The sequence below is a fragment of the Filicampus tigris genome, chromosome 9 (assembly GCF_054856515.1).
Source record: "Filicampus tigris isolate MCC_2025a chromosome 9, RoL_Ftig_1.0, whole genome shotgun sequence".
NCBI classification, from domain to species: Eukaryota; Metazoa; Chordata; class Actinopteri; order Syngnathiformes; family Syngnathidae; genus Filicampus; species Filicampus tigris.
The window spans coordinates 6,227,601-6,251,556 of NC_141225.1; the positions used below are offsets into that span (position 1 = coordinate 6,227,601).

Sequence of the window (23,956 nt, forward strand, 5' to 3'; positions counted from 1 at the left end):
GGAGACATGCATGCACACTTCAGGTGCATTTTTTTCAAGATCAAAATATCCCTAAGCCATTTATTTAGGTAATGTATGATGAGTTTGAAACACCAAAGCGTTTTAGGATCAAGGCTTGCTGTATGTTAATGGTTTAAAAAATACAGGATATTCTCAATATTTTTTGAGGGGGGCATCTGGTTTTTGACTTGCTGGTGGCAAGTCGGGCTGCAACTAACGATTGTTTTAATAAGCAAATGTTTTTTTAATTAATTGATGAATTTTAAATTTCCATCTGTTTATTATAAAACAGGACAGTATTTCTGAAATATAAATTGATTATTATTATTTGGTAACAACTCAGACAATGGGCAAAAATGTTGATCATTTAAAAGCAGATGTGTGCAAATGTCTTTGAATTCAACATCAGGATAATCAGTCTGCTTTCATGGAGGATCATAGAAATCAGAGAATATTTACTGTTGAGAGGCTAAAATTCAGGCTAAAAGATGTATTTATTTTTTTCCCAGAAACAGGATTTTCAGTGAAACTTATCAGTGTTCTTCTGTAGATTACTAAAGGATGACACATGTAGAAATAAACGTTTTTTTCCTGATGAAAGAAGAGATTGTATCTTTCTTTTGGTAGGTCCTGCGTCTATATAGCCATAAAACACTGGCACTCAGTGGCTTAGCTGCGCTATAAATGGCTGGCAGTTAATGAGTTAATTGTTGATGAATCGATTAATTTTTGCACCTCTAGGGCTCAGACCCTATCCGCTCCATATAGTGAGGGTATACTGTACAGTAATCCATTATATTCTCACCCTTAGTGCATTTTGTGAATAGTGGCAACAAAAGCGGTATGGCTGGACAATGATAAATGTGCTCTGCATCTGTTGTGCCCCCCGAGGGTATTTCCTTACATGTTCCAAGTCACCACCAAGTCATTCATGCTACTCATGGAGCCTGTGACTGCTGGCACGCAGCCACGGCCCAGTTATCTTAGCAATAACCCAGCTATGCCGAGCGTGAGCACGATCGTGTACTTCAAGCCGTTGTAATAAATGCAGACGCATGACACTGAGACATGCATGTGGGTATTGTCATTCATCCAGGTCATTTCTTTCTCAGGTCAGTGAATCGATTGTAACTAGAGTGGTCGTTTGTCTTAGAGGACTTTTTGCCTATCATCCGATGAAAGCAAAACTGATGAAACCAGATAATGTTACACAACCCAATGCAATGTGGTGTAACAGAAACACTTATCGATCAGGGGCTTCATCGATTCAAAATAATGACAATGACTTTAATTTATATAGTGCTATTCAAGGGCCCATTGATGCTAAGAAAAAAAAACTGAGAAATATTGGAAAAAATTGTATATATATATTACAACCAAAATAATTAAAAATATTAGATGAAAACATACGGAAATAGACAAAAAATACAAGTTCAAAGAACAAGCAGAAAACAACAAAAAGGACAAACATATTCAGGAGAACAAAGACATAAACGTTAAACATAATATACACAAAGAAAAACATATCTTTTGGAAAAAATGGCCAAATATAATTATGTTATTGGTGAAATTATTATTATTTAGCAATGACTAAAATATTAGACAATAGTACACAAACATCAGATTAAAAATACACAGAAAAGAATACACATTAGAAATACCACAACAAATTTGACAAAAAAACACTAGAATACAATCCATAAATGTTAGATCATTTTTCCAATATTTCCACACTTTAATATTAATCAATTTTCTGTCGGCACTGAACTAACCAATCAACCGACTACCAAATGTCATTTGTGAAATCTTATCTTCCCTTTAAGGATTATTTAAAAAATAATTTCATTGTTTTGTTTAGTTACCAAATTTCACACACGCATGAATCTTGTCCCAAGTCGTTAATGAACGTACTGTTTCCCACGGCTTGACACTTGAAGTATTGTATTTCATTTTTTTCCTCTCATTTATGGCTTTCTGTAAAAGGGGTCACAAATGCCTTTCTTAAAACCTACAAACGCACACCACACTAAAAGCAAAAATCAAAAGTAAAAGCAAAATGTGACAGTTTATTAAGGTATTTAAGTGACATTTCAACAGTAGTAAAAACAAATGACAAGTTGGCGTCTTGGAGAGACACTCATACTGGTCAAGCCTGACAGATGTAGACCAATCCCCCTGCTTGACTTTTCTCTTTTGGCCAATATGATTTTGGCCTCACCAACGAGGAGTGACCGGATGTTTCTTTATAATGACATTACAGCAGTTAAATATTATCTCTTGAAAGCCTAACAAAATTAGTTGCCTAACAAGAAAGCCTAACAAAATTAGTTGGTGCGGCAAAACAGACAACTTGCGTGCTCGACCCGCTTCCTGGTAAAATCATCAAAGAATTGTTTACGACCCTAGGACCCTCCGTCTTAAATATCATTAACTTATCACCTCACCTCGGGCACTGTACCAGCAGCTTTTAAGACTGCTGTTATTCAACCTCTGCTTAAGCGGCCAAACCTTGATCCAGAGAACTTCAGTAATAATAGGCCGGTTTCAAATCTCCCGTTTATTGCGAAAATTCTCGAAAAAGTTGTAGCGCAACAGCTTAGTGACTATATGGCCGCTAATAATCGATTTGAAATTCTTCCGTCAGGATTTAAAGCCCATCACTCTACTGAAACGGCTCTTGCTAAAGACACCTCATCAATAGGCTACTACTCTTTACCTAACCTTAGTGCTGCTTTTGACACCGTCGATCATAACATACTATTAAATGCCTTGAAGGATGTGTTGGTATCTCAGGCTCAGCACTTTCCTGGTTTAATTCTTACCTCTCAGAAAGGACGCACCGTGTAATTTATGGCAATGCAACTTCTGAGTTTTGTAAAGTTACATGTGGAGTCCCGCAGGGATCCGTACTAGGACCCCTATTGTTTAGCATCTACATGCTTCAGCTTGAAATTAAACGTAAATATAACATTAGTTTTCATTGTTATGCTGACGATACCCAATTATATACGCCACTCAAGGTAACAAACCCGGCTAATTGCTGTAATTTAGAGGTGCGCCTTGCCGAGATTAAACAATGGATGTCTCTCAATGTTTTGCTTTTCAACTCCGACAAAACCGAGATGGTGATTATTGGCCCTGCTCGTCATCGGCACCTATTTAACAACACCACTCTGAGGCTCGATAAATGTACTTACCGAAAGTGATTCAACAAAAAATCCCGGTGTTATATTTGACCCAACTCTGTCTTTTTAAATGCACATTAAGAATATTGCTAGAACCGCATTTTTCCATTTCCGTAATATTGCAAAAATTCGTCCAATTCTGTCAAATAGTGATGCAGAAATTTTAATCCACGCGTTTGTCACGTCTCGCCTCGATTATTGTAACGTTTTGCTCTCTGGTCTTCCCATGTCTAGTAATAAAAGTCTGCACTTAGTCCAAAATGCCGCAGCAAGACTCTTGACAAGGACGAGAAAGTTCGATAATATTACTCCAATATTAGCCAATTTGCATTGGCTCCCAGTCCACTTGAGATGCGATTTCAAGGTTTTGCTACTTACCTACAAAATACTGCACGGCTTAGCACCTTCCTATCTCGTCGACTTAGTGTTACCATATGTTCCGATCCGAAACCTTCGGTCACAAAATGCCGGCCTTTTAGTGATCCCGAGAGCCAAAGAAGTTCACAGGCTCTAGAGCGTTTTGTATTCGGGCACCGATGCTTTGGAATACCCTGCCTGTGGATATTAGAGACACTACCTCAGTAGAAATGTTTAAAACACGACTTAAGACTTATTTGTATTATTCTGCGTTTAGTTGAACTGTTTGTTTTGGCCTCATTACTGCCGCTTCTATTCTTTTTCTGCCCCCTTTTCCCAGGCTTGGGAATTAGGTGATGACGACTGAATTGGAGTCGTCACTGATAGTGTAGAGGTACACACGTCTGAGTTGTGTGCGGGCAAGCGTGGGATCGATTCCCGCTCAGTGATAAAACGTCTATGTGTGCCCTGCGACTGGCTGGCGACCAGTTCGGGGTGTAGTCTGCCTTCGCCCATTGACGGCTGGGATAGGCTCCAGCAACTCCCCGCGACCCTGTATAGGATAAGCGGTTTGGAAGATGACATGACATGACATGACTGAATTGGAGGTTGCTGATCCAACAGCAACTGACTGCTACAAGATTGGAGGCTGACCACATCCTCGGAGGTGCTGAGGATGCTCACTTCATCGATGTCATCTTCCTGCAGCACTTCATTTGATTAACTTTCATATCACTTTAACAAACACTGTATAGTACTATAATGTGTGTTCAATGTTGCCCACTCGGCATCCATTGCAGCCTGATCATCCTTGAAGGGGGATTCCCCCATCTGTGGTCCCTTCTCAAGGTTTCTCACTTTTCCCAGATGTTTTTTTTTTTTTAGTTTTTCCTTGCCCTTCTGGGGGTTAAGTCGTTAAGTTGTGTCATGTACATGATCTGGTGCATATGTGAAGCCCTTTGAGACTTTCCTGTGATTAAGGGCTGTATAAATCAAATAAATTTAAATATAAATACATTTAACTTGACTTAAATATCAATTACCAGATAACTTTGTATCTAGCAAAAATACATACACACACAAAAAAATGGGAAAATGGGACGAGATAACCACAACAAACCAAAACGTTTACACCAAAAAGTGCCAAAACGTTGAATAGTGAGGCTTTAATGTCTACAAATGGGAACCCAGATGTTTAGTTGGGTTGGATTTATTAGTTTAAAGATGGGTCAGGAAAATGCATCACTGCACTAATACATTTATTTACATTTTGGCGTAGCACATCTACCTACAAAGAACACACGTTTGAAGCAACATTTTTCATTAATTTGCACTTTAACGCTGACACAATATGGAAAATTGACCTTTTAATTGCTTCTATAGAAATAATTTGGACTCTGGAGGTCCTGCCCTTTCAAGTTTGAAACTTGACTACCGCCCCAATAGTAAAAAGACTTTAAGGCTCTCGTCCCCCCACACTCTAGTCCAAAGCTAAAGATCCACCTGGTCATCAATGGAACAAAGGCCGAACTCACCGTTGACCAAACATTAAATTGTGTAAAGTCTCTATACTCTGTCTGTCTTACTTATTAATATGCTGTAATCCCAATGATCAGAAATCATGGTCACACTATACTTGATTTTATTTCCTTCTTCTTACGGGAGCATGTTTCTCCAGTCGTGCAGCTCATACCCTAATCTGATGATTGGAAAAAAAAGGAAGAGCATGCTTAAAATGTGTATGTCCCAAATAATAAGATGTCAAGAAATGTGTTATATTTCACCTTTGACAACAACTTTGGTTGAACATTCCACTCTGCCTAGAGCATTTTCTGCAACGACCGTGTACTCTCCGCTGTCCTTGGGCCCCACTTTGAGTATGGCCATGGAGCAGACCCCACACGTGTTGGTGATGTAGTAGTTGCTGTTGGTGTTGAGGCTGATGTTATTCCTGTACCAAGTAACGTAGGGTTTGGGGTTTCCAGTCACGGCGCAGCTCATATAGCACTCGTAGCTTTTGGGAGTGTTGTGCATTTTTAGCGGAACAGAAAAAGCGGGAGCAGCCTCAAAGCTGCAATCCTTTGAGGCCGGGAGATTCAAAGAAAATGTTCCTGGATGGAAGAAAATAGGAAGAGTTGATAAGGGCTACTACCATTACAGCCATTTATCGCTGAAAAATATTCTGGCCCATTTTCTACCTGATCCACACTTCCCACCACCCCGCTTCCATCAAAGTCAGCAAAGGCATGATTTTTTGATGGCTCTAAAGATTACCCTGACAGATTATTATGATGAGTGTTTAGACTGATTTAGCTCTCAATCATCTGCTTCGAAAAATATTAGGGCCAAAAGTGTAATTGGTGAACTTGTTCAATACTGGCAATTAAAAATGTGTTGTATTGAGGTGTATGAGACATGCTTTTTACACATTTTAATAGGTTGTATTAAACAACAGACCGATTTTGCAGGGCTGATAAGGATACCAATTATTAGTAGTTAAGGAGGCCGATAACCGATATTGGAGCTGATATTTATTTTCCCCAAAAATAAATGAAAGCTCTTAACTTTGTTGAAACATCTTCAAGCGTATGTGTATTGAACAATTTTTCAAATTTGCATAATGTTGATTTTCTACAATTGTTATTACTATACATTTTTGAAAAAATCCATTTGTGTTATAAAAATTCTAACAAAAAGTTCCGGGAGCACCCAGGGTCATCAGCATATTTCAAAAAGTCAAATGATAAATAGCTCCATATAGTTTTCTACAGTAAATGAAGTCCTCCATAATCTCAAAATGACATCAATGTTAAACTTTCACATATCTTAGTATTGATTTCGACACCGTTTGAAATTGATTTATTATCGGCCATCAGATTGTTAAAAAAGGCCGATGCGGGTATTCGTCAAAATGTCAAATCTCGGCGCCGATAATTAGCCCGGCCGATAATCGTTGAATTGGTCTATCTCTATTAAACAATAAAATATATCTATGTCGCAACGAATGGTTTCTCAAATTGATACACATTAATTAACCAAATATTTCCTTGATTTAGGAACGCTTTGAAAATCTTCTGGCCGGGCGAAATCGTGAAGAAGGCGGATATGAAGTCATCGTGCCATGTCTCTGACTTGCCGGCTGTGAAGTGTACTCGTCGTGGTTATTCTTCTGATTCTTATAGTTTCCCCTTTAATTGAACAATAAAAACGAGCGACCAATATTAGCTTGCCATTTTTATAAGTCTGACGATGACACGGCTGGGCCAGTGACGTCATGGGCCATTAGGCACACATCCAGTGGGCGGACCCAGCTCGCGAAAATATCAAGTTTTCTGCATCTTTTTTTAGGCCTTTTCATTACTTGTTTACCAAAATGATTCCAATCATTGGAATCTCATTATTTGTACTTGTACTCCTTACTACTCCTAACTTTTTTCCGTCTCACTAACACTTTAAATCAACACTGAGAATGTCCGAGCCACAGATTGCGATCAAAGTCAGCAAAGGCCCAATTTTCATATGTGTCTAAAACATTCTCCTGAGCGATTATCATGTGGTATGGGGTAATTGATTTTTCCCACATAATCTGCTACTATTTCTCCCTTTTCATATTTCACAGCAGTCTGGAGGCCCTGTGGCGCCATGCGACTTCGCACAGGTCAGTTTTGGTACTACTACAACAGGGGTAGAGAACTTCGGTTCCTCGAGAGCCATATCCTGCCTATTTTGGATCTCTCCCTACTACAACACACCTGATTCTAATGATCAGCTCATCAGCATGCTCGGTAGAAGTCGGAAACAATTCCGATCATTTGAGTCAGGTGTGCTGTAGGAGGGACAGATCCAAAACAGGCAGGATATGGCTCTCAAAGAACCAGAGTTCCCTACCCATGTACTATAGACAGCTTTTGTGGAAGGAAAGTTGTGATTGTCCTCAGAGGTATCGCACTCTGCGATGGTGTGCTGTGTTGGTCATCTGGTGTACAGTACAACACACACTATAAGAGCAGTCAGCACACACATGCTGAGCGTTTCCTCCGCATTGCTCACATTTTGAAAATCAGTACTTGAACCCTGCTTTATTTCAAGAGAAAAGACAAGGACTTCACATCGCAATGGAGTCCCTGCGGAACATTGCTGCTTCCCCATAGGTCAGTCCAGCTACAGCTATTGATTAATTAAGATTTGGGGGACGAAACTCTTAATTATCGGTGGACAGATCTTTAAGTGCGCCTTGTGTGATCACCCAGTTCACCACACACTATAAGAACACTTAAAAAATCTGTCCAGATTCTAAAAAGCGTTTGTGTATAGCTTGCTTAGTGTCAGTATTAGAAGATGTAGCATTTAAGTCAACTTTAATAAATAAAATAGAAGTGAACTGCGGTCCATCAAATTCAATTGCGTTAATCAGCTGAAGAATTAAGCAATACGATTTTGAGCCAAAATATCTGCTACTCCTTCCAGCTGTCTTATGTCTCTACCTTTCTCTCGCTTCACTTCCCAGTTTGGCGACTCAGAGGGTTTAGAAGTTCCCATGTCATTCTTGGCATATACGCGGAACTTGTACTGCCTTCCTGGCAAAATATTGACGGCAGTGAACTTGTTGTTGAAAAGATAGTCGGCCACCGTTTGCCAACTGTGTTTGATGGAGTCGCTTTTGGTGACCACGTAGTGCAGCCTGTCATCTTTTTTCTCATCCGGAGAGGCGGTCCAAGCGATCGTCACTGTTCCAGACACATTCTCTTCCAACTCCACCGGGCCTGGAGGCTTGGGGTCATCTAGTAAAATAATCAAGGTTAAGCCACAAGAAAAAAAATCACACTCAGACTACTCGTCTATGCAGCTCTCTTGCTGTGGATGACCTAGAAATTCTACCAATTCTACCTGTGACTCTTATCTCAACAGTGCATGACTCCTGTCCAACGATGTTCCTTAAGATCAGTGTGTAGATCCCGGTGTCTTGACGCTCGGACAATGCGATCATTAACTGAGATGAAGTGTCAGAATTGCTCACTGTCACTTGTTTGGGAAGAGGCAGACCATCCTTGAGCCATGTAATTGTTGGTAACGGAGAAGCCTGTCAACAGCATGAGAGGGTTTGAAAAAATCTGTCGTAATTGAAATGATGGGTGGTTTGCTTATTCCATTTCATGCGCACTGAACCTGGAAGTTATAGTTGACCCTTGTGGAGTTCCCAGCTCTCGTTACTATAAAGTTCTTCATTCTTTTGTCAGTAAAATGAGGTCTCACTGTTGTAGAATGAGTATACAAAATCAGTGTAGGTAAATGAAAAGGTACAGTATAAATGCATAATAATTTGGTGACATACAATTTCAAGAGTTCTCTCACTCACCTTGGGGTGGCATTGCAATGATGTAATTGTCCAGCTCTTGAGGTTCACCTTCTCCGCCCTCATTAGTGGCTACCACTCTTACCCAGTACATGGCCATGGACTTTAGACCCATGATGGTGAAGGAGTTTGTAATGATAGCGCTTGAGTTGCAACGATCCCATTCTGGGTTTTCCGCCGGCCTGATCTCCACAAAATATCCCTTGGCCTCATCCTGGACCCCTTCTTCTTCCTTCGGTTTGGTCCATGTCAGAGATAAGGTGCTGTATGTAGAATCAGTCACCTTCAGGTTTGTGACTTTTCCAGGGGCCTCTAAAAGTGTCAACAAATGATTGATTGAGGTCCTGAGCAGTACACTTAATCTGTATGAATAGTTTGGATTTTGCAATACGTCTCACTCTTTGTATCCTGTGCGAAAACAAACTCAGAAGGCACACTAGGCTCTCCAGCGCCAGAAATGTTGATCGCCGAAACACAGAACTCATACTCGATGCCTTCAACAACATCTTTCGCAGAATAGTTTTCCCCTGGTAGTACACAAGACAGTTTAAACATATTGAAGTACATGTGTTTAATTCTAAAGTTGGCAAATGCATTTCCAGGTGGTCCTGGGTTTAGACAGTCCCGACACGCGACATTTTGAAGTTACGCACCATGCATAATGAACGAGTTTGTGCATGGACATAAGAATGCTGACACAAGAAAGTGAGCTTGATTACTGCATTTCTCACTGTTTTTCCATTTTTGTGTTTTAAACTTATGGCCTAAATGTAGTTTAAATACAATTATTAACAGTAGTAGTAACTTAGGTTGTGATAGACTTATGCGTCTTTTGACTGACTGTAGAAATTTGAGTTGAATAGCCACTGTAGGAATGGAACTCTGGTGTAAGCCAAAGACCCCTGTATTTCTTGTCCAGAATTGTACCTTTGATGGGCTCATCCGGTGGGTTGACAAGGCTCCAGAGGTTACTGCCCTTCTTTCGTTTCTCCACATTGTATCCCAAAATGTTGGTCCCCCCGGTATTTGAAGGGGCAGACCACGTAAGGTTGATGCAGTCTTTAAAAGCACTTAAAATTTTCAGGCCAGTGGGAGGTCCAGGGTATGCTAAATGACATTTGTGAGTCAAAACCAAACAGATTCTGTTGTACTTGCAATAACTCACCCTTGGTCCCTGCTTGAATGCCATCAGTTGCCATCCTTTCACTGATGCCTTGATCATTCTCAGCCCTGACGTGATAGTAGTATTTCATTCCGTGATCCACATCCGAGTCCCTGTATTTGGCCTCAGGACCCGTTTTTCCCAACTTTTTGTAGCTGTTTCGGCCGATTTGTTGACGTTCCAGGATATAATTGGTTATTTGGGAGCCACCATTGTCTTTGGGAGGCCTCCATTTGAACTCGATACAGTTTGCTGAACTTTCGATTATATCTAAGGGACCTAGGGGCGGTGTTGGTTTGTCTGAGGTCAAAACAAACAAAGAACATGCTCGGTCACATGGATTACAATGAAAAGAAGTTTCTTTAAAAAGTAGATACAATACAGTGCTATGAAAAATAATATTTGCCCCCTTCCTGAAATTAGATTTTCTCACACTGACATTTTTTGGGTCATTAAATGATTTTAATAGCTCACAAAGACAACCCCCAGAAAATCCATCCATCCATTGTCCATACCGCTTATCCTTACAAGGGTCGCGGGAACCCCCAGAAAATGCAGTTTCTAAAGTATGTTGTTTGATATTAGGCGTAGTCCCTTTTAGTCAAGGGTTTCCACAGCAGAGATGTACAAAAATCTCAACCTGTCTGGCCCTATGTGAAAAATGAATTGTCCTCTGTTGCTAAATCATAAGTTAATTGTAATTGGCCACACTTTTTTGGAAAGATGAGTTCAATTTCGATGGAGACACCCAGGCCTTTTTACCACCAGATATGTTGAATTAAGAAATCACTTAAACAGTAGCAATCTGACAAAGTGAAGTAAGCTACAGGATTCAAAAGAAACATATTATGCCATGAGCCAAGGAAATTCAGGAACAAAGGCAAAACAAAGTGACTCAAATCTGTCAGTTTGGAAAAAAATTACAATTTCATTTACAAGGCGCGCTGGGACTCCAGTGAACTACGGTCAGAGACCTTATCACAAATGGAGAAATGTGGGAAATGTTGTAAACCTTCCTAAGAGTTGTATGCAAACCAAAATTATTTCCAGAGTGCAAGAGTGGCTCACAAAACAACCCAGAATGACATCCAAAGAACTGTCGTCTCACATTGACAAAGTTGAGAACAGTGTTTAATGACTTAACCATAGACACTAGACAAAATTGACATGCATGGGAGAAAGATGTCATGATTTAACAAAGGGGTGCAATTACTTTTTCCACACGGGCCAGATGGGTTGTTCCTTTCCTCTACTTTAATGAATAAAATAATTTTAGGGAAACTGCATGATGTATAGGGCGGCACGGTGGTCGACTGGTTAGCTAGTCCGCCTCACAGTTCAGGGGTCGTGGGTTCGATCCCGTTGCGGCCTCCCTGTGTGGAATTTGCATGTTCTCCCCGTGCCTGCGTGGGTTTTCTCCGGGTACTCCGGTTTCCTCCCACTTTCCGAAAACATGCATGGTAAGTTGATTGGACTCTCTAAATTGCCCCTAGGTGTGATTGTGAGTGCGGATGTTTGTCTTTGTGTGCCCTGCGATTGGCTGGCAACCAATTCGGGGTGTCCCCCGCCTACTGCCCGAAGACAGCTGGGATAGGCTCCAGCACGACCCTTGTGAGGATAAGCGGCATCGATAATGGATGACATGCATCATGTATTTGCTTAGGTTTTCTTGGTGACATTTTAAAATGGGCTTGATGAGACAAAATATTAACGTGAGAAATATGCAAATTGAAAAAAAAAGAAACCAGAAATCATTGGTGGCATTTTTTTTTTTTTTTTCAAAGCACGGTGCATACCAAGGACAATGAGTTGAGTGATTGCCTCTGTCGTTCCAAATTCATTTTTAATCTTTATCCTAATTTCCCCAGAATTTTTGCGGTTGCACTTGAGCAGCAGTAGGCGTGTGTGCGTGGAGGACTTCTCAATTCTTGTCCGGGTGTTTTCCAAAAGCTCGTCGCCTTCGTTGTACCACTGGATTTTCATTGGCTCCTTGCCGACAAAGGACAGCTGCAAAGCTGCATCTTTCCCAGTGTTTACGATAACTGGTTTTGAGAACTGAGTGAGGTCATCCTTGTTCATTCTCGGCGGATCTGTCGGAAGAGCACACATTTAATAGTGGCCATTCATCACCAAACGACTTCTTCAAGGGCTTCTCATTGTTTTAGTTGTCGCTTACCTTCAACAATCACCATCGCTTCCGTTTTACGGCCATTGGCCTCATAGCGATACTTTCCGGCATCCTCCTCCTTGCAGTTTTTTAACACAAGCTTGCGGTAACTCCCTTCTTCAACAATACCGATGTCATCTGTGGATGTTATCTAAAACACACATCGGAGCCATTAAAAAGAACCACGACTATCAAATAAAGTCTTGGTCCCTCACCTCTTTTCCGTCTTTGTACCAGACTCCTTTGCAGTCCTCACTGCTCAGTTTGCAGACCAACTCTGCCTCCGTATCAATGATGGCATTCATGTCAGACAAACCACTGGTAAAGTAAACATCCACATCTAAAGGGTAAAGATCACACTATTGTTTTGAACAAACACTAATATGTGATCAAAGCGATATGACCTCATGCATCTTACCAATGACAGTATCAGGAACAAGTTCGCCTCTTCTCACTCTCTTCTTTTTCTCCAGAACGGGCTCCTCTACTTCTATATCATCAGATACTTTGGCATCAGCAACCGCCTCAGCTTTTTTTGCTTGCATCTTCTGCTTGGGCTTGTCTTCTCTCTTCTCAACTTCCACTTCTTCTCCATCTTCCTCTTCCATTTCATCCTCATCTTCATATGCGTCATCCTCTACTTCAAATTCCTCCTCATCTTCTTGCTCTTCTTTATGTTCTTCTGCCTCCCCTTGCTCCATTTCTATCATTGCTGATTCTTTGGTGGCTGTTGGTTTGGCTGTACCTTCATATGTACTTTTTTCTATTTTTTCAATCCTTTCCATCTTTACCTCCTCATTTGGTTTGTTTTTGGCTTTTGACGTTGCTTTAGACTTAGCCTCTGCTTCAGGTATAATTTTTGTCTCTCTTTTTTGTTTAGAGTTATCCTCTGCTTCAACTTGAAATGTAGTCTCTCTTTTTTGTTTAGACTTATCCTCTGCTTCAGCTTGAATGTTAGTCTCTCTTTTTTGTTTGGCCTTATCCTCTGCTGCAGCTTGAATTTCAGTCTCTCTTTTTTGTTTAGCCTTATCCTTTGATTCAGCTTTCATTATAGTCTCTTTTTTTTCTTTAGGTTTAGCCTCCGCTTTGGCTTTAACCACTTGTTTTGCTTTAGCTTCAACCTCTGCTTCCACTTTTGCTTTAGCCTCCGCTTTGGCCTTAGTTTGAGCTTCAGCTTCTGCCTTGACCTTCACGAGCAACTGATCTCTATCCTTCTGCAATTTGACCTGTTGTTCCTCAGCAATCTTCAACAGATCCGCTCCACCACCTCCTACTCGAGTTGTTTTGCGAACTTTCTTCTTTCCAAACAAGTTTGGGTCATTGTCCGCTGATTATAAAAACAATACATACACAATGGTGTTAGCAATTTGTTTTATCTGGTGTTTTAATTCATCAATCTTCTATAGCGATTATCCTACTGAGAGGTCACATATGGAGAAACAACCATTCATTTTACACCAATGGAGAATTTAGAGCAGGAATGTCCAAAGTTTCCCCACTGAGGGTCACTTACTGAAAAATGGAAGGAAGACTGGGGCCACTTTGCCATGTGTTACTGAAAAGGGCTAAACTCAATTCAATATGTTGTTGGTCAACAAATGTTAAGCAGTTAAACTTATTTAAAGAAGCAACATTCTAAATCTCATCTTGGTATAATCAAATCAAGTCAAATTTATTTATATAGCCCTTAATCACAGGAAAGTCTCAAAGGGCTTCACATATGCACCAGATCATATACATGACATCCCCTGATCTTAACCCCCAGTAAGGTAATCAGTGACCAAGAAAAAAAAAGAAGTTATTAGTAGTAATATTTTTAATTTAAAAAGCATGTTATTCAACTCAAAACATTTTGTGTGAACAAAAACAAACAATTGTGACAATTCTTCTACATTAATTACATTTTTAAATAGTTGTGACACCTTGCAACATTCAGCCTTTGTTTTATTTTTATTTTACAAGTATTAAAAAAAAATAATGTGCTACCATTCAACATTTTTACTTTTTCTCAGTCTTTTGAAGCAAGCTTGTTTGCTTTATTTATTAATTTTTATTGATCAGCCTTTATTTATGCACCTAAGGCAATTAAAAACTGATTCTTCTTTGCAACGCCAACATGGCTGTCTACAGCAGAGTAGTAAAACAAAGCAAAATAAATGTAAATACCAATGTATATACAACATACATACATACAATTTGATTTAATTACACGTTTACTTAATACGTTACATTACATCATAGCATATACTGAACAAAATGTGCATAACGAGTTAAAACCAGATGCAGTGATGATGTACAGTATACATTACTAACTTTTTAAGGGATTATATTGGGATGAATGAGGTGACTTTTATTGGAGTCTTCCAATTGTTTGAAGCAGAAAATTAAAAACGATAATCAAATCTAGAGTGGACTTTTGCGATGAAAAGATGAATACAATTGCTGGAACGTAGAGTGCGTGTAATGGTATGCATGGCTCACCATGCGAACCAAAGAGCGAAGATAGGGTGGAGCCTTGCTAATGAAATTTTTGATGAGTGTGAACAGGATATTTAAATATAAGAATATGCAGAGGCCCAATTAAAATAATGCTGAAAAAGCCCACGTGCCTGACATTGGGAACCACTGAATTTGGAGTTTTCAATGATATTTTTGGACTGTGGGAGGAAGCTGGAATACTGCAAATAACTCACACAAGCTCGGGGAGAACATGTAAACGTCACACAGGAATGCTAAATTGATAATCAAACCCCAAACTTCAGAACTGTGGTAGCAGGTTTGCTCACCATAGCACTGCTAGCATTTCGAGTCATTACTTTAAAGTGGAAAATCAACCCTAACATATTGTTTTCAAGAATATTTTCTATGCAAACTCACTAGTTGAAATAAGGCATTCTGATAATTATCGCGTTTGTGGAATAAGAGTTAATCCACTCATTTTTAGCCATCTCTGGGGGCAGCCATTTTGTCACTGTCGACTGAAAATGACATCACAACTACCCAGGGTTCAGGTAACGACCAATCACGGCTCAGCTTGAGAAAACAGGTGATCTGTGATTGGTCGTTCCGTGAGCCCTGGGTAGGTGTGATGTCCTTTTCAGTCGACAGAAATTACAAAATGGCCGCCCACTGAGATGGCTAAAAACGGGTGTATTTTGCTGCTTAACTAATATTCCACAAATGCACTATTAATCAGAATGCCGTGTTTCAACTAGTGGGCCTGCTGGGAACATATTCTTGAAAAAAAATATGTTTGGGTTGATTTCCACTTTAAAAGATAAGTGCGTGCTTACCTTCCACTACAAGCCAGGCACTGCAAGATTGTATTCCAGCCACAGCCGTATATATCCCTTTATCCAATGGCTGACAGTCCCTCACCACCAGTGAATGAATGAGCATATCCTCCGACACGGTTATATCGTATTTGTCTCCTTGCTTCAGCGGGGTGTTCTTTGCCATCCACTTGAGTTTTTTCATGGGTTGTGAAATGACACACTCAAACATGGCATCTTCTCGTTCTCCCGCTGTCACAGCTTGGATCTTGACCAAGAAGTCGGGACTGGGAACTTCATGACCAGTAGATTTCAGGGTATAGCATGTACAATGTGAGCCATAAATCTGGAACGCGCCGGCTCACCTTTTAAATCAGTGGGGAAGATCTTGACTCCATCAACTTCCATTTGGTACAATCCAGCATCTTCAGGATTGGCACTGTTGATGCTGAATACAAACTTCTTCCCCACTTGCTTTAAAGCGTGTTTTACCTCGATATCATCTTCAAAAGGAACAATTACGCCATCCTGTCGGATTATATTGAAAACCATAACTTTTTTTAACGCTCTCTCACATTTAGTGGAATGTTTAAATTGGAAAGGAAGCGTCTCACCTTATCCAAGAAGATTCTACTTTTCGGGTCTTTAAGGGACATTTCAAGCTCAAACTCTGCTCCATTACCTTTGATTTCAATGGGTTTTAGGTTGCAAAGTTTCTCCTCAACCTGTTTTTATGAATATCAAGAAAAAACAACTGTATTATATTGCCATATTATGTTGCAGACAGGCTTTTCAATACTGCATATTCTGTTGCCGCGTGTTGAAGCATATGCCAACTGACTTCAGTCGAAAGACGGACTACGCCCTGAACTTGTTAGTCGCAAGACACATATAGAGAGAGTGAGCCATTTGCACTCACATTCACACCGTCACTGAGTAAGAATTGAGGCTGAAGAATCAAAATGGAAAAAATACCTTTTCTTGCTCATATTCCCTCTCCAGCTTCTTCTCATTTAGATTCTTCAGCATCCAGCGGAAATCCGTGATGCCATATTCGCTGCAGATATTCTCGTAATCTTTTTTAGCAGCGCTCAACAAAAGCTCCCAAAACCTGTTGTCAATGACTCGTTTGGTTTCAGGTTTAGGTCGGATGTTAGCCCTACAAAAGAGATTAATTGATGTCAAAATAAAAGTCATTTGCTTTAGCCACACTGATTCATTGGAGCCTTACTTACCTGCTTTTTAAGGTCTTCTTGAAGTCTTCAGGGAGTTCTCGAACAGCTGAAATGCATTGGGTGTTTTTGATTAATTCAATGCATGCGTGACTTTGCATGTCAAACCGTGTGGAGTGTGTACCTGTTCTCGATTGCTGCAAGGCTCTGCTCTTTTTATAGCCAACTACAAAGGAAAAACATTGGAATAAAGGACAATTAATTCCTCTCAGAAATGAAGTTGTATTTATTAAGTATATAAGTGACTCACCTTCAATGATATTAAGGGCAGCTGTAACAACTGCTTTTCCATACTCGTTTGTAGCGAAACATTTGTAAATGTCAGCGTGTTCCACTGACACGTCGGGTATCTGTAGAATTGCAGTTACAGTATTTCCGCTGGCTTATTCATATTTCCATCAGTCTTGTTTATGTGAGTCACTGTAATGAGCTCACCTGCAGTGAGTGTTCACCAGAAGGCGTGTCATAGACCATTTTGTAATTTTCGGCATCAATTTCCCCATCATTTCTCGCCCACGATACACTAGGTGCAGGTTTGCCACTAACTCTCGCTTTGAAAATGGCGAGCTTTCCTGGAAATGAGCCATCACCATCGCTGGTCATCACGTGTGTCTCAAAAAAAAAAAAAAAAAGAAACCCACACATACGGCTTTGACACAGGCTGTTTACACTTTACCTTCTTGAATGGTCAGCGCTATGGGTTTGCGGGTGAAGTCTGGGGTGCTCATTCCTGCAGGGACTTCCTCTACAAATTGAGTGATCATCACACCCGGTACCCTTGACTTCTTTTTGATATTCACTGTGAAAAAATAATGGTATTTGTTGAAATAGCTTGAATCCCTCTGAGGTCGTACCTTTTGGACTGAAACCAAACATTCAGGAAAATGCCAGCTTATTTCCGGGGTATCTTTAAAAAAGAAAAGAAAGAATAGAGAAAATATTACTTACCTTGCCCAGGAGCAGCGGGCTCCGCATCCTTAACTCTACGTATCTTAAACATTTTGATTTAGATGCACAGCTTGGACAGCTGCTCTGCAAAACACAGATGCATTACAATACATACAGTTACTGTATGACAGTAAATGATTGATTCATTAATTGATCGTTACAAAGTCAGTCAGTTACATGTAACTGAGACTGTGAATTAAAATGTTCTCATAAGTTTTTTTTTACATTCATTATAAAATAAATTTCATAAGGCAATAAAACCATGTATTTCTTTGTTATTTTCCCCATTGTCAATCAAGAACAAGAACAAAGAACACATTTTAACAAATATTTATTTACACTAACAATAATTTAGTTAGGTTACTGGTCGAGTACAGCACATTCACGCTCACAAATTCGTGTTAATGGTGTATGAATGGTACATTAACCGAGAACCGCCTTAAAGTAGTTATATTCCTCTGTAACATCATATGATTTTAAAGTAAAATCTCCAGTGGGACATTGCTAGTGAACACAGTGCACATGAAATTACAATTTGTGATAATATACTGTAGAGTGAAATTTTACGAGAATGGTTAGGGTACAATATCCATGAGTCAGTAACTCCATCCTGTAAATGACAGACCTCCCGTGGTCATCAAATACTTGCATGCCGCCTATACATTCCTGCAAGTGGCCAGCTCAACATTTTCAACCAGTAGGTCACATAACTCATAAAATTATCAGTCACGGAAATGACACAAAGTCACACGTTGTCTGTCATTGTTTTAATGAACTACATTGTTAGGGCATCAGAGGATCTTTTTTTTTTAGATTATACTTTGTGAAATAATTAAAGCAACACTGTGTCATTTGTCTGTTTTTGTTGATTATGGCGGTGCCATGTGGAGAAAAGCGGTAGTGTTTTGAGAAAAGTCAACCACATTTCCCATGTGCGCCAACGTGCAGTGTCGTGAAATCCTGAGCTCTCGCTGGCTTGCAAGTTGGACTGAATTACATTTCTATTTCCAGTGGCTGTGTGAAGAATGAATAGTGATGAGGTAATGAATCTAAATTTGTTTAAACAATACTTTTGTTTATTTGTTTGTTCTGGGGCTTCTGTCATGACACCAGTAGTAGCGCATAGATGTTAGAATCGACTTCCGTCCTTATAGCGAAAGGAGGAAGTGAGTATGCTGTAAAGAAATTCAGGATATTTGTATTTTTTGATTGACGTCGCTGCAGGAGGGACGCTAACGGCACAGGCTTTTTAGGGATCATTAGCTGGGATAATTTACTATTCAAACCCGCTGTGGAAACTCTTCAAACACGCTTCAAAATGCGCCACACAGTACTGTAGCGTCTCCCAATGATACGCCATCAGTCGTAGTTCAATGAACGCGTTTATTTAATTCAACCGGCTACTGTGGGCCGTAGCCGACGGCAGCACAAGTACAACAACCATTCAATCCACCCAGCCACACACTCTCTCTCCTTCGTCCTCCGCTCTCTCGCCCGCACCCCTTCCCATCCAGCGAGCCGCGCGACGCATTCAACAGGCTCGGAAACAACATAACTCTGCAAAACATAAATTCAACCACAACAAAGATAACTCAGTTTGTTAGAGTAGTTTACTACTTACCAAGCAGCACGTGCTTACTTCCATTGCGAGCCCCGGGGTTGTTGTTTTTTCGTATTGTATAATTATTTGGGTCCAGACCAAGAATGGCAGTCAACAAGTTACTTATTTATTTTCCACTTCTTCTCCTTCCCAGCCTTCAAAATAAAAGCATACCAGCAAACCCCTATACACAGCAAGTTTGCTATGTCGTATTTCCGGAAGTAGTGAACGCCAGAATAAGTGCATGAACTCCACTTTGATGTGCCAACGTCAGTTGAGTTGAGTCAGCAATATACTCGTGGACACAAGTTGTTGTGCATTTAATTTTATTGCGAAAACGATCTGGAAGGTGGCGGCTAAGGGGGAAGGTGGGTGAGTAGCTTGCTTATGCTTACTTTGCAGCAACAAGCTGCGTGGTGCATCCATCTCCGTGTGGGAAACTGTCATCGCAACGTGTGAGACAGCAACGTGCGCTCAAAGCGTGTTTGTATTTCCTCATTGTCACATCACGTAACTCGCGCCTCCCACCTGCAACTGGGGCATACCATTACAACGAGGGGCCGGGGGAGGGGGGGCAATGCCACAATCCCTATAACAGCAGTTGTCGCTCGCGCTGACGCGGGAGTAGAAAGACGCCTAAAAATAAGCCTTTCACCGAGTAGGCTGAGATGAATTTTGTGAGCACGTCAAACGCATGAGGGCTGATAGTGGGCCGGACTAAAATACACCTCCGGCCATGCTTAGTTAAGCCATTTTTTACAATTTGTCGCCCCCACAGGACTCCCCCCAACCCCACCACCACCCACGATACGGGCATCTGAGGGTCCGACCGGTCCGGCCTGGGGACGGACTGCCCAACCCTGCTCCTCAAAGTTGCTTAGTGCCAGTAAAAACGGTACAGACCCCCTCAGCGCATGACAAAAGTCCAATTCAAATACTTGTAAGTCAATGTTTCATCAAAAGACTTGTGAAAAAAAAATATTAAGATTGAATTCTTGCCCAGTAATGCTTTAATGCAGATTAATGAATATGCAGTTTTGTACTTCCGGTGGACAGGTTTCTACTAAATACTAAATAGCAGCCATTGACTTAAATTGACTGAATTTTTAATAGAAGCCATTTATGGGTTTAATCCAAATGAACATCTTTATTTTTTTTTACTTTTTAAAGGAATCTATAACTTTTATAGAGTAAAATACACATACAAGTTATGAAACAGGGACATATGTGTAAAGGTAAAGAAAATATTGAAATTCATACTTTAGCATTACTACACAACGACAGGGATGGCTCCAAAAAATTTTCCCTCCCGGGGCAAGAGAATGTGTATGATGGTCGCGCTATATGGACTTGTCTGAAGGCAGAATTGACACATCCAGGTGAGAAATTAAAAACTGTAGTGTATATGATGCGTTTACCATTGTGCAGGGATGGCTAGGAGGGGCTGAAGCCCCGTCAGAAATCTGTGGAGCCCCAGCTAAGACCCCCCAGAACCCTCCAGTATTGTATTTCCTATTAGTGCCTGAAGGTGGGATAGTTGCCTGATAGTTGGGATAGGCTCCAGCACATCTGAGGCCCTCGGGAGGATAAGCACTTTGGATAATGATTGGATGGATTCTAAAATATATCTACAAATTGTTTTCTCAGCCTAATGTATCGGTCAAGGTTCCCTGTTGCCCCGGGAGAGAAAACATCTTGGAGCTATCCGTGTCGTTGTATAGTAATGCAAAAGTATGAATTTCAATATTTTCTTTACCTTTACAAGTATGTCCCCGTTTCATAACCTGTATATGTGTTTTACTCGATAAAAGTTTAGCGTCCTATAAAAAAATGAAAAATAAAGCTGCTCAATTGGTTTAAACCCGTAAATGGCTTCTATTCAAAAATCTGTGTCAAGCCTCCCATCTTAAAGGTGAGTAAGGACTAAAATTGTGTAAACTGTTCATTTTCCACATGCATAACCTTAAGAGAGCAACAAGTAATCAAATGTGCACATATAATCTCGCATTAAATATGTTCAAGGGCAATAAATCAAATTTGAGCATCAACTCAGCATCTTTGTGCATCTACTCACTGTTTTCCAAGTCGAGTTTTATCCGCTGATGTGTTGCCAGCTCAATCCTGCGAGTGGGAGTGAAGGATTTTGCGATGCAACCTTACCCTTTGCTTTTTCACTGTGGCCCTCAGGGATAGGTTTACTCACATGCTCTTTGGCCCTAAAAAAGTTATACGTTCTTGAAAAAGGGCCATGAGAGGATATGCAACCATGAAGTCTTGCAATCCCTCCCTCAACACCAGAATGTCTACTCTAGGCCTTCAGCATGACATATTTTTTTACATGAAGGTGTTTGGAATCGTGATCTTAATGGCCCATCCTCAGCCCTAGTGCCTCTGTTCGGTTTACCAATCAAAAGGCAAGTATTACTCAAATTGAATGTGTTGTCTTGTTAACAAATGTCAATGGTACACAAATCACGTCTTGCAAATGTTCATGTTGAATAGTCAGCAATTTGCTCAAATACTTCATGTACCAAAAGAAAAGTGAATAAAATCATATAAATAATATTTGGATAATTGGCATTTTCATGCAGACACAGTAAAATTTGAAGTATTTTATTGCATTTTAGTATTGCAAAAAGCCCTTCCCTTGAAACTGAGAAGGGGCACCCCGCTGAGGGGAACAGTTGACCCATGACTTCTTCAGTGACACTAAACTTGGACCTCAACCCCCCTAAAAAAAATATGGACAAGGAGGTAATGCTAGAAGATGTGGCCATAAATTAGCAGCGTACTCCTTCTGCAAGTGTCAAAGTGTTTTATATTTTCTTGCTATTTTCAGGTTTCACCTGGTGCCAAAATAAACAGATATCGGAATATATGTAGGGATGGCGACCTTTGGGACCTTCTCCATTAAACAAGAGCCCAGTGAAAGGGTTGATTAAAAAAACATTCATTTAAGGTATCTCTGGGCTGGTCGACATGAAAAACATGTATAGTAGTATGATCGATCCATGCTTGTTGTCCTCATTATGGTCTCGGGTGTGCTCGAGCCCATCGCAGTTGAAATTTGGAAAAAAGACGCAGTACACCAAGGACAGGGACAGTGCTCATGAAGGCAAATAAACATTGGCACTCACATTCAAACCTTTGGAGCCTGTCCAAGATAACTACGAGATAACTATAGACCCAATACACCCTGGATTGGTTGCCAGTCAATCACAGCAAAAGATTTACTGTAAACCTTAATGGAAAGTGTTCAACTGGCTAGCTAGACGCCAGACAGCACCAATATTGACCCCTGATGTTGGCATATTCATACTTTATTAGGCCGTTAGCCAATGTGGCGCCCCTGGCAAGATTTTACATGGTGGCCCCTCCATCAACAATTTACATACACTTACAAATGAAATTTGAATTTTAACATTGACTTTAATTTCTAATATATTTTGGGGGTCACATCAATAAATATGCCTTCCCACCTCCATAGAGAGTGAGCAGTAGCCAGAAGAAAGGCTATTTTGCATTATCATTTGTAATAATATGAAGTGGGTATTGCCTTCAATTCTAATCTGTGTTAGCTGTTACATTTTCAGGGTTTGTTGTTAAATTATTGTAAATATTTGAATCGTCCCCAAATGAAAGAGATTACTTAATCCACTGAAGATTTTGTCTGCATTTTATTCAATGATCAAGCAGCATTTTCCCTTTTTCCTCATTCATTAGTTTCATTCATTCATTAGTCACTAGCAATGAGATGGATTAAGTACATTGGGACTTGCATTTGAATTAAACTGAGGACTTTGAGAAAAATCTGTGAAAATGACACGAGAAAACGTCATTATAAATAGGTTTAAGTTGTAAAAGAAACATAACATGCAATTGTTACCAGCCCTAGGTTTACTAATGTTTCACTTTTCTCCACAACAAATGAGGCTGGCACTGTTGTTATAACGTATCCGTTTTACTGGGGAGAAGCGGTTTGGATAATGGATGGATGGATAATTCATGTAGTAATTTTTTAAATGCTCTTATTGCCCTTATCGCCATCATTTTATTTTCATATAGCTTTTAAAGCAACTACCAGCATCATACATTCAGTAATATACAGCAACTAACCTAAGCAATCAAACGTTATTTCAACACAGGTGTGTAACTGTTTTGCCTGTTAAATGATTTCACCGATGCTCCTCTTTGCTTATTCAATTGTTCATATTAATTTCAATGTACTATTTTTTCAGTTGTAATTGACACATGACTTGTAATTATGAGTTAACGTTTGAATACAATTATATTGAAGGTGAATTTCACCTTCTAGGGCGCCCCCTAGAGTGCACGACGCTTTGGCATCCTCCTGTCTCGCTTGATGGGCGCACTAGCCCTGGTACCAGTACGACGTGATTTTTCAGGGTTACTCCTGGCAGGAACGCAACAAAGTGGTTCCCCCAGCAACATAAGAAAATGTTGCCACCTAGCACAAGAAGGCAAGCTGAGTTACTAACGTAGGCCTACTTACTTTGCTTTTCATTGGCTTGTTTTGTTTTATAGCTTAGAAGTGTTGTTCATATATTTTTTTTACGGTTGGAGAAAGGTAGCAAAAATGCACACCACATTGTGGAGCGATCAATATCCTGTACCACTTATTTTTGTTTAGGATGAATAGTGCACAGGGAATTCATTTAC

The 23,956-nt window shown here is 40.2% G+C and overlaps 1 protein-coding gene across 1 annotated transcript; it reads right to left on the minus strand.

The window, feature by feature from the left end:
• Positions 1 to 5,099: 5,099 nt before the first annotated feature.
• Positions 5,100 to 21,389, minus strand: LOC147141751 (immunoglobulin-like and fibronectin type III domain-containing protein 1). Its single transcript, XM_086040901.1, has 23 exons — positions 21,351 to 21,389; positions 17,677 to 17,760; positions 17,405 to 17,527; positions 17,164 to 17,300; positions 16,979 to 17,078; positions 16,853 to 16,894; positions 16,732 to 16,777; positions 16,472 to 16,655; positions 16,111 to 16,221; positions 15,862 to 16,024; positions 12,643 to 13,551; positions 12,440 to 12,564; positions 12,234 to 12,375; positions 11,854 to 12,147; positions 10,061 to 10,357; positions 9,823 to 10,002; positions 9,294 to 9,422; positions 8,899 to 9,207; positions 8,709 to 8,794; positions 8,430 to 8,622; positions 8,027 to 8,323; positions 5,327 to 5,653; positions 5,100 to 5,241 (listed from the first exon to the last, which is right to left on the minus strand). Exons 2-23 carry the CDS (start codon positions 17,726 to 17,728, stop codon positions 5,237 to 5,239), a joined length of 4,251 nt encoding a protein of 1,416 aa, XP_085897027.1. The 5' UTR covers positions 17,729 to 17,760; positions 21,351 to 21,389; the 3' UTR covers positions 5,100 to 5,236.
• Positions 21,390 to 23,956: the final 2,567 nt, after the last annotated feature.

Excerpts from the sequence above, each read along its gene's own strand:
- LOC147141751 (XM_086040901.1), bottom strand. The coding sequence starts at position 17,728 with ATGTTTAAGATACGTAGAGTTAAGGATGCGGAGCCCGCTGCTCCTGGG. Across the intron at positions 16,222-16,471 it reads GGGAATATGAGCAAGAAAAG|GTTGAGGAGAAACTTTGCAA; the intron begins GTATTTTTTCCA and ends TCATAAAAACAG. Across the intron at positions 5,654-8,026 it reads GGAAGTGAAGCGAGAGAAAG|GAACATTTTCTTTGAATCTC; the intron begins GTAGAGACATAA and ends TCTTCCATCCAG.